Source organism: Engraulis encrasicolus, chromosome 7 (assembly GCF_034702125.1).
Source record: "Engraulis encrasicolus isolate BLACKSEA-1 chromosome 7, IST_EnEncr_1.0, whole genome shotgun sequence".
Taxonomy (NCBI): domain Eukaryota; kingdom Metazoa; phylum Chordata; class Actinopteri; order Clupeiformes; family Engraulidae; genus Engraulis; species Engraulis encrasicolus.
Window position 1 is genome coordinate 34,158,702 of NC_085863.1, and position 17,128 is coordinate 34,175,829.

The window sequence follows — 17,128 nt, forward strand, 5'->3', positions numbered from 1 at the left end:
CTTATAGGAGAGACAGGTTGCAGTGATAAGTCATTTTCCATGACAAGATTATTACATCAAAATAAGGGACTGAAGACAGCTGTTTGGCGTACATGTATGCTACGTGAATCAAGTCAATACGATAACTCCTCTTGTTCCACCGCATGTAACACAGATAGGCTTACTTCAAGGCAACACAATTATTATATTTTAGAACTGAAATTTGGTTGAAAACATTATGCAACACTGATCATTCCATTAGGAGAATGGGTCGCTGCTGCAATTTGCAGCAATGGCTTAAACGAGAGCGAGTGGAGAGAGAAAGAGAGCATTCTACTCAAGCTGACCATGAAGGCCTCGGCCTATGTTTATCCAACTTCAGTATTACATGCACATGTGATTCTTTAATAATGACGACCTAACAAACAAATGAATGAATTATATTAAGACAGTTACACCAATGAATTCCAAACTCCGAACTCCAGATCCCATTTAGTCTATTTGGCAAGCCTTATTGTCATCATTACCAGTGTTGAAAGTGATACTAGGCCTAGGCTATAATATAATATAATATAATATAATATAATATAATAGAATAGAATAGAATAGAATAGAATAGAATATATCATTTTTTGTAGGCTGTTTTGTAGGCACATTAATTTGACTACAAATTGTAACATCCTGTAACGCCCCCATATCGGAAGTACGCAGCAACAATCCAGATTGGCTTAGAATTGGCGGCGGTGCCCAGAGACCGTTTTCAAAACTTCCTCAAAAGCCATTCGAATTTTTCCAGTGTGTTGTGTATTTTTAGCTGCCGGTATTTGTGTCTACGCGAAGTATAATTACAGTTAAAAGATGAGTTTCTCTTCGAGGAACTCATCATCTAAAGAAGACGATGTGCTTCAAGACGTTACAAATCAGTTCTCCAAGTAAGTGTTATTCTCTCGGAACTCGCTGAGTATAGTAAGTAGAGTATATTCATCCTAATAACAGTGTTGATGTCGGATGATTTCGCTTATGGAAATGCAATGCTTACCGTTCTGCTGCACGCCGATTATGTAATTGAGATATCTTTTTGAATGTACATCATAGAGACCCGTTTAGGTAATGAGCTAGCACCTTAGCCAGAGCAAAGGAAACCTCTCTGTCTCTGGACAGAGACTGTTGTAGCCCTCTCACTCAAGCGGTATCAAGGCTTAACATTGTTCAGATATCAACCACTTACACCTTCTTGATAACACCGGACTTTTCCACTATTGTTTACTATTTGTGTAGAACAGCAGGCCTAGCGAAGCGCACGCAGTTAGTCTGTGACATGTGTCACCTGCAGTAGCAAGTACGACAGGCCCCAGGCTGATGGGAATTGCCAAAATACACCCCCATCGCAACATGCCTTAAAAACTATCAGCTCCACTTCAAATGTACTAGTTCTAGGTTTTGGCCACTTATTCGTGGTCGTCTTTCGGTAAACTGTGCATGCTTGCTGACAAAGGTGTAGGTTTGGCTTGTAAAGTTGTGGGGACTTACATTGTCGAGGTCGGCTATTTTTTCATTAGGCCTATGTTTGTGGAAGACAAGGGGACAAGCTACTTTAATCTCAAAAGTGGCAGCCTATCCATCCACACCTAAAATTATACCCTTGTATGCTGTACATGTTAATACTGTCTGCGACCCCAAAGCCCCACTATTTTTTTTTTCTGTGCAGTGTGCACCCCTTTCACAACCTATGACTGTGTCGGTCAGTCTACCACTGGAATATATTTAATAACGATAACAGTAGTAACACTTTTCCAGTCTCTCTGGTAATGTTCAGAGATCCAATAGATTATTATAATTCAGTTATTAACTAATTAGAATATTAAGATGATTTTTACAAATTATTATTTGGATGTACAATAAGTGGTAACTTATTTATTTTGTTTTGCTATGGCCTACTTTTTCTTCCAAATTGATGTGTGGGCCACCTTGCCCACACTTTGAAAACCAGTCTTAAAACAAGCTAGTCATCATAGCCTGTCGGGAGTCAAATGGTATTCATCCTGCTGTGAGTTGTTTGCCCATTACATTGCATTAACATCATGTCCACCCATTTCCAGTTCCATGTCCATCGGCACAGTTGACCGGGACACATATACCAGGTAAAGTATGAAATCACTTTTCTTTTTTTTTTAAAGAAAAAAGGGGGCGAAGACACAGCATTGGGTACTGACAATTCAAAAGTTACGTACGTCACCAATGTGACTGCATAGTGCATATTGAAATTGGCCAGAATTCTCCTTCTGTAGCCTGTCTCAATAATACAATACTTTTCTACCTTGGTTACCATAGGAGAGCGAAAGAGGCCTTCAAGCAGGGAAACCCCGCCAAGGCCCTGGCGATCCTGCAGGAGGCCCACGGGCATTTCCCTGACGACAAGATCAAGGAGCGCATCCAGAAGCTGAAGAGCTTCCTCAGTCAGATGGACGCAGAGGCTTCGGACGAGGAGGACGACGAGTTTATCGAGGTCAACGACAGCGGCTTCATGCTGAATAAAACCATCTACGAGAACCTGTACGACCACCAGAAGGAAGGCGTGGCGTTCCTCTACGGCCTGCATCGCGACGGGAAGAAGGGCGGCGTGCTGGCCGACGATATGGGACTGGGCAAGACCATACAGGTTAGCCAAATCAAGTGTACTTAATTGCCAAAAATCCATGTACCAGTAGTAGGGTTAGCACAGAAGTTAAATGTGCAGATAAATTAAACATAAGACATTGACAGTAAACACACACATGAATTTACTCTCTTTCTCTGACACATGCACATATATACACACTCACAGACACACGCTAGTTGAAAACCGCCCCAAAAAACAGTATACTGACTTTAGAGTAGTGTTTCCAAAAGCGCTGTATAGGTAAAGGAAAATCCCAGCCACTCCTTCCCTGTCCTTGACTTGTCTCAGTGACAGCACTTAGTTGTTCAGCCTTATCCAAGATCCTGGTCGCTCTGATGGGGGCATGAAATGTCCATGTATATTTTTCAATAGTCTTTTAAGACATCTACAAAAAATTGAAACAAACCATGCCCCCATTAGAATAACCAGGATCTCAGAGAGGGCTGAACCCAAAAAAAAAGCCACTTCGTCTGGTACATTCAATACAAGGTGGCATTCAATACAAGTTGCAGGAATTGTCTTTTATGGCTGCCACCTTCACAACAAACACTTCCCACCTCGCCTAAGGTCCCCTTAAAAGAAAGCTTTTGTATTGCCAACATACTGCAGTCTCTAAGCCAGTGGTTCTCAAACTTTTTCCATCATTCCCCCCTTCGGAGGGTCTGGATGCTTCCGAGCCCCCCCGCCCAAGCAACAGCAGTAGCTTACTCGAGCAGATTTTATGATTTCTGCGCTGTGCAGAATTAAAGGAAAAGTGACTTGTGAGATACAACAAAGAGGGACTGCAGTGGAATGCAGATGTGTGTTCATTTCCTATAATAATAGAATAATTAATAATATAATGTTTATAATTATGTATATGATGCTTAAAATGTATTGGCTTTTAAAAATAAAAATGTATTGGCTTTTAAAAATAAAAATCAGATGTCACACGTCCCCCCTGTGATGCCTCCGTGCCCCCCCAGGGGGAATTACGCCCCACTTTGAAAAACACTGCTCTAAGTTAAAGTTAAGAGTGAAGCCTGCTGCAAGCTGAACAACCCACCTTGACTAACAAATATTCTGCTGCGGTAAATCCCTTGCAGGTCATCTCGTTCCTGTGCGGCATGTACGACTCGGACCTGATGCAGCACTGCCTGCTCGTCATGCCCACCACCCTCATCACCAACTGGCAGCGGGAGTTCGAGAAGTGGGTGCCGGGCATGCGGGTCCGGGAGTACCACGGCACCAGCAAAGTGGTGCGCGCCAAGAGCCTGAGGAAGATCCAGCTCAAAGGTAAAGCTCCATATCAATTGAAAATTATTGAAGAAGCACAACACTGCTACAATTACGGTCAAGGTTTTAATATGAAAGCTGACGTTTCGGACTGACCGTAGTTGTAGCAGTGTTCCATTGAGAACTGCACCTGCAAAAAAAAGACTCAAGGTGTGCAGGCCACCTCCTCCATTCTACTTAAATCTCCATATCAACACTATGGACATAAAACCTTCCATTGCAGTCTACTCTCCAAACCTCGAGTGCGTTCCAATATGTGACCTTGCGTCCTCCACTTGTGCTTGTGGCCTCGTACCAGGAAGTAATATGTCATGATGACATCACTGACAACTGCATTATATTTCAATATCTCGCAAAAGCTCAATTGTAAAGTCATTTTCTCATTGGCAAACTGGATGGTGAATGAAGAATAGTCCCCTAAAAACTGTTTTGGGTAGGCTGCCAGTGGGGAAACTTATTTGTTTTCTCCAAGGAGGAGGAGCCAGGAGGCGGGGCGAGGCCACAAGCACAAGTGGAGGACGCAAGGTTGCATATTGGAATGCACTCATTGATCCCGTTCCTCAAAAGCATCGTTGCTAACCCAGTTAGCACCTTACTAGGTTTCCAATGAGAAATTGCATCGCAACCAAGTAAGTTGCTAACTTGGTCAGCAACGACGTTGTCGAGAAACGCACTCCTGGTTTTTGTGTCCCTCTGCTGTACTTTTGTTGAGTCTCTGTACTGTATGTCTTTGTATATGTTTACATGTGTTTTGTGTTTGGTTTTGATGGTATATGGTCTGGCAAGCGCCTTTTGAGTGTCTAGAAAAGTTCTATGCAAAACCTAAGTAATATTATTACAATACACTATATTGCATTTTGTACCGAAAGGTAGGTTGACGGGCAACTCTGCTCATGTTTTTACATTATGCTGCCACTACATGCAGTGGCTCATGCAGAATGCTGAGAGAGAATGCAAAAAAACAGGTGTAGAGTCTTGTTCTTTGTGAGACTTTGAGAACATTAGACCTACTATTTCTTACACTGATGAAATCTCCGAGGGGGGCACTGTGGCGCAGCGCGCTAAGCCCCCCACATTAGGGCTTGCATGCCCACGGGGACCCCGGTTCGAGTCCGGCCGGGGTCATTTCCCGATCCCACCCGTCTCTCTGTCCCACTCACTTCCTGTCACCATCTCATACTGTCCTATCAAATAAAGGCATAAAAGCCCCTAAAATATATATTAAAAAAGAAAAAAAAGAAAGAAATCTCCGACCCAAAGTAGCAGTTTGAATGTATTTTCCGTTTATATATACTGTACCGAAAACATACCGAACCATGACCCCAAAAACCGAGGTATGTACTGAACCGTGATTTTTGTGTCGCCATGTTGTTCGCCGTGTTTGTAAACACGATGTTTTGAGGAGGGGCAAGACACTGACAGCCAACCATGTGAGCTAATTTTTTGACCCGCAGCGGTTTCCAACAATCAGACGTTGAGTTGTGCGCAGATAGTGCCACGCAGTCAGGCTAAAACAAACATTTAGAACCCATGTATACCTTTACACCCCTAATTATTATTCTTATGTTTTTAAAGGTGGCGTGCTGATCACGTCCTACCAGATGGTGATGAACAACTGGGAGCTCCTGAGCTCAGTGGACGGGCAGGAGTTCTACTGGGACTACGTGATCCTGGACGAGGCACACAAGATCAAAACCTCCTCCACCAAGACGGCCAAGAGCGTCCACGCGGTCCGGGCCAAGCACCGCGTGCTGCTCACTGGGACGCCCGTGCAGAACAACCTGCGGGAGATGTGGTCGCTGTTTGACTTTGCCTGCCAGGGCTCGCTGCTGGGCACGTACAAGACGTTCAAGACCCAGTACGAGAACCCCATCACGCGGGCACGCGAGAAGGACGCGACGCCCGGCGAGAAGGTGCTCGGCCTGAAGATGTCAGAGAACCTCATGAGCATCATCGATCCGTTCTTCCTGCGACGGACCAAGGCCGAAGTCCAGAAGGACGACAAGGACGAGAAGAATGATCTAGAAGACCAGTCGTCACCAACGTCCTCCGGCGGAGGAGGCGGGCTGGAGGTGCCCTCGCTTCCTGACAAGAACGACTTGGTGGTGTGGACGTACCTGAGCCCCGTCCAGGAGGAGATCTACAGGATGTTCATCTCCATGGACCACATCAAGGAGGTGCTGATGACCACACGCAGCCCGCTGGCCGAGCTGACCATCCTCAAGAAGCTCTGCGACCACCCCAGGCTGCTCTCGGACAAAGCGGCGCGCGAGCTGGGGCTCTCGGGACCCAACTCGGCCCTGCAGGAGAGCGAGAACGAGAACGCCACGTCGGCCAGCACCATCGACGGCATCCCGGACGAGACGCTGATTAAGGAGTCTGGCAAGCTGGGGTTCCTCATCGAGCTGCTGGAGCGGCTACGGGAGGAGGGGAACCGCACGCTGGTCTTCTCCCGCTCCGTCAAGATCTTGAACATCATCCAGCGCATTCTGAAGAACAGAGGCTTCAAGATGGTGAGGATAGATGGCACCGTGACCGATCTCGCGGAGAGGGAGAAGCGAATCGGGCGTTTCCAGAAGGACTCTAGCATTGCCGTCTTCCTTTTGACCACGCAGGTAACTATCCTTATGTAGGCATTTTGATATTCAATTGTTTTTTTTTTTAAGGGTGCACTGTGTTGGATGGTGGTCAGTGTAGGTATTGTAACTATGCTGGTCATTGAAACTGTGCTGTCTACTGCCGAATTTGATCTTCATTAATATTTACTAAATATTGAACAAATAATTACTAGTTAAGACCAACGTACAGTAATTTCTGCATCTATTTCTGAAAATTCAAAATGGCTGACAATGGAGAAGATCTCCTTTTCATGTATGCAAAAGTGCAATTTTCTTTTTCATAATGAAAATTGAGAATATGATGGTGGTGGTGTATACTCATGAAAAAGGTAACATTTGTGAATGGGCAGCATAAATTCTGGAAACATACTACCGGTACTAAATATATTACGGTAACACTTTACTTAAAGCCAACATTATGAGCGCATTTATAACAAATTATAACGCACATTATAATTACTTACAAACCCCAACTCCGATGAAGTTGGGACGTTTGGTAAACAGTGAATAAAATCAAAATGCTATCATTTTCAAAACATTCAATCTATTCATTAGATGGAGAATAGTGAAAAGACAACATATTAAGTGTTAAAACCGAGAAAAAATATTGTTTTGGGGGACATATGTACTCATTTCTAATTTGATAAATCCAACACGTTTCAAAAGAGTTGGGACGGGGATCAGTGAAATTTAGTAAACATCCAAATAAGATAAAACAACAAAGAAGAACATTTCAAAATGAATTGTACTGACGGACAATATAGGTGTCCAGGTATAAGATCATCACAGAGAGGCTGAGTCACTCAGAATTAAAGACGCAAAGGGAATAATTACCATAGTTATTACATACATTTTTGAATTCCCTTTGATTTACCACGATTGAGTGTATATAAGACATATTTTTGTTAATAAAATCATTGTATAGGTTCATGACATCATGAAATATATATTGGCTGTAGTCTCACTCTAATTCCTGGAGTGCTAGAGCTATTGAAAATTGACCATATTAAGAATGCTTAATGCATGAAAATGACACAGGGGTTTAACATTCTCCTAAGCACCTGAGCTCACTTGAAATAGACCCAGAAGACATGGGAAACTGTCCTTTGCTTAAAGAAGTCAGCAGAAGTTGTAGAAGTCCATTCTTTTTGACAATAATAGAGCATTGCACATCCTGTGCTACAGTGAAAATGGACCATCCAACTTGTGTTAGTGCTAGCTTCAAAAGTCAGCCTCCATGATGGCATGCGGATGCAGTAGTGCATTGGTTAAGATGTTCTCACTCATCTGCATAGTTAAATACAGTGCTGAATGGTATAAATGGGTTTTAAACAGCATGAAAAGCCACTCATGCATTATATTTTGAAGGGAGATCTTCGATTACTGCCACATAGTAAGGTCAAATTGCATTCTCTACTATGTTTTAACAGTTTGGATCCATCATAAGGACCAGCATGTGATAAAATGGTGGGTTTTTGGTCAAGACCTGTCACACTGTAAGCACTACAGAAAGGAAAACATTGCAAAACATGACAAGGAATACACCCACCATTTAAGCTGGTGAAATCATGTTTTATATCAAATCATCTCATCGGTTAATGTATTTAACTGTTAAGTGTTGTCTTTTGTTTTGTTTTTAGTCTTCCTCGACATTTGCTGCCATTTATTGTCCCCGTCCCAACTCTTTTGAGACGTGTTGGATTTCTCAAATTAGAAATGAGTACATATGTCCCCCAAAACAATATTTTTTCTCGGTTTTAACACTTAATATGTTGTCTTTTCACTATTCTCCATCTAATGAATAGATTGAGTGTTTTGAAAATGATAGCATTTTGATTTTATTCACTGTTTACCAAACGTCCCAACTTCATCGGAGTTGGGGTTAGTACTAACAACGTATTATGACTGCACTCATAATGCTTCATGATGCTTTATATTAACAGTTATGAATAATTATGAATCTAGCATATAATGCTTTATAAATCCAAGGGTGTCATGAGTGCTCATGACTGGCTATAAACTACAGGCTGCCTGATAGTACATTGGGCTTATAGTACATTATGAGTACCTATACCCCTCTATGCACAGACCTGGATGATAAACTGTCATAAGGGCTCATACGATGCTATAATGTTTCATGTGAGATCACAAGTCGTCAATGTGTGCTCTAAGTAAAGTGAAGTTCATATGGATGCATCTATAATGCACTGTATAATGCACATCTATAATGCATCATAATGTACTGTAAGCCCCATCAGGCTGCCTGTAGTTCATTTCCAGTCATGAGCACTCATAATACCCTTGGATATATAAAGTATTATAAACTAGATTGATGGTTATTCATTACTGTTAACATAAAGCATCATGAAACATAATCGGTGTAGTCGTAATGCGTTGTAAGTAATTATAATGTGCTTTATAATTTGTTATAAATGCGCTCATAATGCGCTATAGATATGGGCTTCATAGAAAGTGTTACCAATATTACACAGTGCATCTTTAAATATATTGCGCTTGTCTTTTAGTTGTTTCTAACGCCATGTTATTTCGAGCTTCGAAGTAGGAGATTAATTCATTCATGTCATACATTGGCATCATTCAGGTGGGTGGCGTCGGACTTACTCTGACTAGCGCCAATCGCGTGGTAATCTTCGACCCGAGCTGGAACCCCGCCACAGACGCCCAGGCTGTGGACCGCGCCTACAGGATTGGCCAAACGCAGAACGTCATCGTGTACCGACTGATCACCTGTGGCACTGTAGAAGAGAAGATCTACCGGCGACAGGTGAAGCAGCTTTTGTTGATTTGATTTTGTATTATTTTTATTTAATTTGTTAAAAGATAAAACCTAGAAACATTACAAATGTTGAGAATGAACATGAAATGTTGAACTGTGTTTATTATAACCTCCACCATGTGAATGAATATAGAAGTGTACATTCAGACAGTCCTTAGTCATTATTTATACTACATTTAGCAGACCCTTTTATCCAAGACACTTGTGTGCAAAGGACATAAGGATAAATAATATGCAACATGTGGATGATATAAAGGGTATAGCCTACTTTTAGCATTTTATGCGAGAATGCAGTCTTGTTATTATCTTTGTTACTAAGGAAAACTCTCCTATCAGTCCCATTAACTTTGTTCTTCTCCACTCTTCTGTCCGTCTTCTGTCACGCCCCCACAGGTCTTCAAGGACTCCCTGATCCGCCAGACGACGGGCGACAACAAGAACCCGTTCCGCTACTTCAGCAAGCAGGAGCTGAAGGAGCTGTTCTCCCTGGAGGACACGCGCTCCTCCACCACGCAGCTGCAGCTGCAGGATCTGCACTCCAAGCAGCAGAGCACCGACCCCGACCTCATGCGCCACATCCAGTACCTGTACACCAGGAACATGTTCGGCATCTCCCACCACGACCTGCTCTTCAAGGTGTGTATGAACGTGTGCGCGCGTGCGTGCATGCATGTGCGAGAGATTGTCAATGTCTTATTTAAATGTTTTTAGTTAAACTGCATGTTGGAGACTGGTCAAACCCAATTTCAAACTTCAAACTGTGCTAACCCTGTTACATAGATTTTTGACAATAAAATACTCTTGACTTAACTTGAAGGTGCACTCCGCCGACGAGGACGACGTGCAGGACGAGGAGGAGCAGTACATCGAGAAGCGGGTGCAGACCGCCGAGAACCTGATGAAGGTCGAGTCGGAGATCCAGGGGGATCTGAAGAAGTTTGAGCAGGAGAACACCGAGCCGCGGTCGCTGATGCAGCCACCCGTCCGGGCTCAGGGGCGGCAGGGGTCGTTCAAACGGGAGGAGGACCTGGAGTTGTCCCCCACTTATCACTCTCCTGACGAGGAAGAACCCATCGTTTTGGATGAAGTGGAGTCACCCAACAGCAACACCTCTCTTCGATCGGCCAACACCTCTGCTAAAAATGACGACGTGTTTGTATTGGATTCCTCGAGAACGGATGAAGTTGAAGCGCTCCAGCCGTACTCCAGAACGGGTGAGGAAAACAACGTTATCTCTTTGGAAGATGACGCGGACATGTCCACAGAGGAAGTGGATGACAGTGTTTTTAAGCAGGAAGAAAACTATTCTGGGGCGAAGGTGAACTCTTTCGCTAATGCCATCGAGGTAGAGGAAGAAGAGGAGGGTGTAGAAATGTCTGAAAGAGCGAAAGATACGTCACTCCGGGGACAGTCTAGCATTGTGTTAGATGATGATGAGGTTGAGGATGAGGAGAACAAAAAGTCTCCAAGAGCAAACATCAGAAAGTCTCCAGGAGAAAAAGACACCTCACTCCAGGGACAGTTTAATATTGTATTAGATGATGATGAGGACGAGGACGAGGAGGATGTGGAGGGGCACCAAAAGCCTGCAGGAACAAAGGACACCCCACTTGATGTACAGTTTAGCATTGTGTTAGATGAGGAAGATGATGAGGGTGACCAAAGGTCTCCAGAAGCAAAGGGAAGCATCGTGTTGGATGAAGAAGACGAGGATGATAAACAGCCGTCAAGAGCACTTCAACAAGACACCTCTCTCCAAGGGCGATCTAGCTTCACTGCTGATCATGCCATCTCCACTGTTGATCATGCAATCTCCACTGTTGATCATGCAATCTCCACTGTTGATGATGATGATAATGATGATGAGGCAGAGGATGTGGAGGCATCCCGTGAACACACAAAAGACCAGCTGATGGATGAGGGCGACCTGCTCTTCAAGAGGAAAAGGAAAACTTTTGTAATCCAAAGTGACGAGGAAGATGATGAGAATGATGATAACGATGAAAGTGATGTCACAGCGGAAGAAACAGGAAATGCTCCCATGGAAAGTTCCAGGTTATCTATGAACGAAGGGCTAGCTGGCATGAAAGAGGAGCCCTTGGATGAGGAGGAGGAGGAAGAGGAGGAGGAGGAGGAAGGGCTCTCCACAAGGAAGAAACAAGGCTTTGTCGTCATCAGCAGCAGCGAAGACGAGGGAGATGATGAAGAGGTTGTGAAGCCCCGGCGAGGTCTCAGGCTAGATTTGACCAATGATGTTGACGACAGTGAAGCAGATATGTTGGAAGACACTCGAGACCAACATCAAAGCATCCAGGAAGAGGACATGAGCACTACCGAGGAGAAGAGCGCCTTCCTCACCTACAGCACCGACGAAGAGGAGGAGGAGGAGGAGGATGCTAAAAGCAAGGTGGCCGGCAAGCACGCTTCTAAAATGTCCGCTTCCACTCCCTCCTCCCAAGGAAGCTCAAGGAGGGGGGACGGCACCTCTGCCTCAGGGAACGACGACATCAGCATGTCCACTGAGAACACAGACCAGCTGGCTGGTGACAGGGAAGACAGCATCGTCGTCGCCAAAAAGAAAAAGAAGGCCTTTGTGTCGTACAGCAGTGAGGAGGGAGAGGAGGAGGAGGATGGGGAGGAGGAGGAGGAGGAGGAGGAGGATGGAGAGAGAGGGAGCTTCCATCTCTCCACCACCAGCCTCTTGTCCATGTCCGGAGTGGCGGATCGCTCAACGTCATCCGTGGCGTCCAGGCACTCGCTCCTCAACAACCTGATGGAGAAGTTTGAGGATATCCTCATGGATGAGGACGAGTACAGTGACGAGATGGTCGAGAGCGACCAGGAGAATATGTTTCATGGCCTAGACGAATCTGGCTAATTGCACAATTATTGTACTGGTTAAAAATGTGTTTGTTCGTTTTCTTTACTTGTTAATTGTTTGTTTGTTGTTTATTGATGTATTTCTATTTCTCAACTTGTTCAACGTTTTGATACAGTTTTTGGTACTTAATAAATAACTCTCATAGAAATGTTTATGTATTATGTTTGGGTCTGCGTACAGCGTCCCTATTATTAAATTTAATAAAAAAATTATGTATATGGATTCACATTGTGTTAGTGAGTTGTTATGGAATACTTTGCAATGCTGACGCACTTGGTAATCATTCTGAAGAGATGCCAAACACCCTGATCAACCTTCCAAACTGAATAGTCGGTATACAGTGGTGTGAAGCAATAGAAATGTGCTTCAAATGTATGTTTTCTAAATTCTTTTTTTTTTTTTTAAATGTACACGCATGGGACTACTGCACATGGTAGCCTACTACAAAACATTGAAAAATGGACCACTGTTTAACAGCTTAACAGAGAAAAAGGGAAATACTTCATATAATTGTATTACCATTGAACTGATCCCAGATCTTAGGAATCCACCAATTTCAACCCCTTGGCCTTGTGAACTGGTATTGCAGCCCGGAATGATTTCATCAACAGTCTCCAAGTCATCTTCCTTTCATGGTTTAGCAATCAGAAAGTCTGATTTATGTAACTGCACTAGATTTCTTTGAAATTGGAGATTGTTGTTTGGGCTGGTTATTTTATAACTTTACACACCAAGTGTCACACCAAGCAGGTGATCGTGGTGTTTGGAGTTGAAATGTCAATTTCAAATTTTCTAATCAGTACTAAACATGACTTCTAGGTAGGCAATTATTTTGATTACTACGAATGTATCAATAGCACCTTGTGTGAAATAAATATGCCTGACACCATGTGTCCCTAGATCAGGGGTGTCAAACTGAAATTCGCAGTGGGCCAAAATCTAAATCTGGGACAAAGTCGTGGGCTGAACTCAATATTCAAAAAGTACTGAAATTGTGCATGCGCGCACATGCTTACAATACTCAAATGCTTACACCTTAAACCAGTATTTCCCAACCAGGGGTACGTGTACTACCAGGGGTACGTGAGCACACCTCAGGGGGTAGGTGGAGAAATGTAATAATAACAAATACATTAGGTTCTTTGGGATAGCAGAATAGCTATAGAGCATGCATGATGGGGGTACTCTTCATATGACAACATGGCTTAGGGGATACGCAGGACAAAAAAGGTTGGGAAACACTGCCTGAAACACTCAATCCCAGCAGATATTGTAGTTGAAAGTCTGTTGTAAATGAGTGGAAGACATCACTGATGCACTTGCCTGAGCATGTGACACCCAAAATTTCATGTTAAAGTCACATTAAAATACATTAAGGGGGGGGGGAGGAGAGAGACTGTAATGCACATTTGAAATTATCTCATGGGCCAAATAAAATGACTCCACGGACCAAATTTGGCCCCCGGGCCTGAGTTTGACATCCCTGCACTAGATCATTCCAATTTACCTTGATGGCTCCTGTCTTACAAATCAACATGTAGGATTGGGTGTGGTGGTGGGGGATTTAAAATGCTTTAAATCTCCAGTGAGACAGGACAAGGACATCATAGCAATTCATGTGACTCCACTGATATTGATTTTAATGTTTTTATAAAAAGCCATTCCACCCTCAGTTTTCTCAATACATTTGGGCTTACATTGCCCATGGGGACCCCAGTTCGAGTCCAGCCGGGGTAATTTCCCGGCCCTGCCCCATCTCTCTCCAAATCATTTCCTGTCTACTCTCACACTGTCCTATTATAATAAAGGCCAAAAAAACTTTTAAAAAAAAGTCGCAGACTGACTCAATGCACTGCAGACCTGTCAAGGAGTTGTAACAGGCTGTTGAACATTTATTATCAATGTGAGCAAATGACATATTGAGTCAGGCTCATTACCAACTCATCTATCTCAAATATTCATTTTAGAACACTGCTGTTAACATGAAAGGGAGATCATATTCGTTGGCATTCAAGGATATTTATTTGCCGTATACAGACATTTTCATGTCCCGTATACTGGAATGGCATGAGTGGCCGGTCCAGAAGGGTGTGTGTGTGCATGTGAGTTCCGTCCAATCATTAGGAGTTTGATAAGCATATTGCTTGAGGAAAGAAACACCTGTCTCTCGGTCCTTGCCTTGACGGCACACTCGCCTGCCAGATCTCAAATTTCTGATCAGTCCATATCCTGTGTGAAACATCTAAGAATTTCATATATATTACCTTCATGAGATAGGTGGACGAATACAGCGCTCAGCAGAATTCACAACTCTTTTTAATGACTTGCGTTCTCGCACTGTAGCGTTTCATAGTCATAGCAGGTGATAATGATGGACCCTGTCCAGACGCTCCCACTGCTGAGGAGGAATAGAATGCCTTTAGGATAGGTGGTGAAACCTTACATTTTCTCAACAGGCTCAAAAATATACTTGCTACCTGGATTTCTTTTGAGATATATTTGGTCTTTTTAGACTTTATTATGGACAGGAAAGTAGGAGAGGTAGACAGGAAGCGAATGGGGAGAGATGGCAAAGGACCCAGGTCGGGAATCGGACTCGGGGCAGCCGCATGGCAGCCGGATGGCCTCGGCAGGGCCCTGGATTTCTTTTTAAGGTTTTGTGTGTTGCCCTGTTATGGTGCAGGGGTGATTGTAAGTGACCAGTCCATCGGGGTAGGGAGGTGAACAGATGGCTATTGAAACACTTGCAAAGTTGCAAACCTATTTGCAGGTCAATCACTATAAATGAAGCACTCAGATGCAATTCCTTCTTGGTGCCTTTTCAAAAAAATCATCAAAATATATAGGCCTACATTACATCAAAATATGTCTGGCCCATCAAATACAAAAATCCAAGCCAAACCAAAAGCATTATCCACTAAAATGATAGAAATTCAGCTGAATAGAAATGCACTTAGGTTTTGCATCTGCTCAAACTAAATCAAATTCAGTTCAACCATCCAGCCATGTAAGACTAGGAAGACCTGCGTTTTCATCATCATCAGCAGCAGCAGCTGATGCATGACCCCCACCTGCCCGCCCAGTCCAGCCCAGCCCAGCCCAAGAAAAACAACAACAGGGTTCGAGTTGACGCACTTTATTCCTAAAACAGAAGCCGCACCACCCATGTCTGGCACGAAATTCAAATATAATTATTTATATATTGCCATTTTTTCTGGGTCTAAATGTGTGGTATAAAATACTATATACGACAATGTACCTCTTTATTTTTTTTTAAACACAGTGAAATCATTGCTGTACATGCCCTCCTCAGCAACAGCTTGGCTGCAATTCATCAGAACCCCCCCTCCCCCTCCCCCTCCCGCCTCAACTTGCACATCGAGGCATGGACATCTCCCTCCCCTCCCCCGACCTATTTTCTGTACAATGTGACAATACAAATATTTCTGTCTCCCTTACAAAAAATAATATTCTAAAAGCAACCTACTGCAACTTCATTATAATTTTTTGTTGGTTTTTTTGTTTGTTTGTTTGTAGTTTTTTTTAATTAAGACAATAACGCATTTTTAGACCAATTGCTTTAAAGCAGGGAAGGCGATATAAACCTTCTAGAACATTTCATATATAAAAGAAGTTAAGAAATAAAACAAATTATACATTTAGAAACTTACAATAAATAAGAACAATGCAGGTATTCAAACAGGGAACCTTTAGGGGCTGAAAACCCTTTTGATTTCCTTTTTAAGATTGAAATGTCCCTTTTTGCTTCCAATAATTTACAGACACATTTCCAACATGATCCGACTGAGTTCAGAAGCACCTGCAGCAGGCCGAGATGAATTCGCTCGGGTGTTTTTGCTAGCATCACCATCACCAACAATCAATTTCATTTCCATTCATTATAGGGAGTCTTTTTTTTGTCTTTTCTTGTTTTGTTTTTTGTTTGTTTTTAAAAAATAAAATAAAATCAGATTACAATGATGAAACAAATCAACGCCAGAAATCACACTCTTCATCATGTCTTGTCAATATGTCTCCAGTGGCCGGGCTTCTGTACTTTCCACAATAAAACCCATATCTTTCCATTTTCCTTCCAATGTGTTCGTTCCCTCTTGCCGTGATCCACGTCTTGCTTTTAATTTACACAAAAGCGTCATTGACATCAAAAGGGGGTGCCTCTCTGCAGACACAATCCTGGCCACGGCCTTTGGAAAAAATTAAACATAAAATCGGGCACTTCTCTTCCTCATTGCGTTCTCCTGTGCCAACTGACGTTGCATTAAAAAAATAGTCCAGAGTTGTTTGGACCTGTGTGCATGCTCACGAGTGCTTCCTCCAAAACCCGACCCCTCTGCCCCTTTGCTCACAAAAAAACTGGATGATGTGTTCCTTCCTTCAAATTGGTGATCTGTTTTGTTTGTGTTTGTTAAAAAAAACAACTAAAAGAGCTGAAATGCTGCCTGGCTTCTTGGTGTTGGTGGGGGCCTGGTGCGGCGCGGTGCGGAGCTGCACTGCACTACAGCAGGTTCATGATGAAGTTGTACATCTGGTTGAGCACCACAAAGTGGATGGGCAGGCAGGAGCGCCGGTCCTGCGTCGCAGGGTCACAAGTCAGCCAGGAGAGGGCGTTGTACTGTTCCAGCACAAACCTGCAGTAGCATTGGATGGGGGGAGAGAGAGAGACAGAACAAGACAGATCAGCGTTAGAGCAGGTGAGAGGAAAAAGCACGAGACAGATCAGTGATAGACCAGATGAGGAAACATGACTGACTGGACATAGCCCACTGTCCAAATCAGAAGGTACCTGAAATTTAATAAAATAAAATAATAATAAAACATTTGTTAAATTATTATTATACCAATTAAATTATCAGTAGGTTTTTGACATTTTATAATAGTATAACAGTAACAGTACTTGA

General features: G+C 43.2%; 2 protein-coding genes across 2 annotated transcripts in view; one reads left to right on the forward strand and one right to left on the reverse strand.

Moving 5' to 3' along the window:
- Positions 1 to 777: 777 nt before the first annotated feature.
- ercc6l (excision repair cross-complementation group 6-like) lies at positions 778 to 12,431 on the forward strand. The gene is made up of 8 exons (XM_063203290.1): positions 778 to 911; positions 2,079 to 2,120; positions 2,311 to 2,638; positions 3,724 to 3,913; positions 5,489 to 6,528; positions 9,134 to 9,316; positions 9,722 to 9,964; positions 10,146 to 12,431. The coding sequence occupies exons 1-8, from the start codon at positions 838 to 840 to the stop codon at positions 12,204 to 12,206; spliced, it is 4,161 nt and encodes a 1,386-aa protein (XP_063059360.1). The 5' UTR covers positions 778 to 837; the 3' UTR covers positions 12,207 to 12,431.
- A 2,898-nt stretch (positions 12,432 to 15,329) lies between these two features.
- med13a (mediator complex subunit 13a) overlaps positions 15,330 to 17,128 on the reverse strand; it is a 109,751-nt gene continuing 107,952 nt past the window's right edge. Inside the window, exon 32 of the mRNA XM_063203291.1 lies at positions 15,330 to 16,858. Coding sequence (XP_063059361.1) covers positions 16,726 to 16,858 — 133 coding nt within the window. The 3' untranslated portion in view covers positions 15,330 to 16,725. The remainder of the gene's footprint in view (positions 16,859 to 17,128) is intronic.

What these genes read in the sequence shown, in the direction of transcription:
- ercc6l (XM_063203290.1), top strand. Translation starts at nt 838, where the DNA reads ATGAGTTTCTCTTCGAGGAACTCATCATCTAAAGAAGACGATGTGCTT. An exon ending in GTTACAAATCAGTTCTCCAA is followed by an intron (nt 912 to 2,078) that starts GTAAGTGTTATT and finishes ACCCATTTCCAG; the next exon opens with TTCCATGTCCATCGGCACAG. An exon ending in TCTTCCTTTTGACCACGCAG is followed by an intron (nt 6,529 to 9,133) that starts GTAACTATCCTT and finishes GGCATCATTCAG; the next exon opens with GTGGGTGGCGTCGGACTTAC.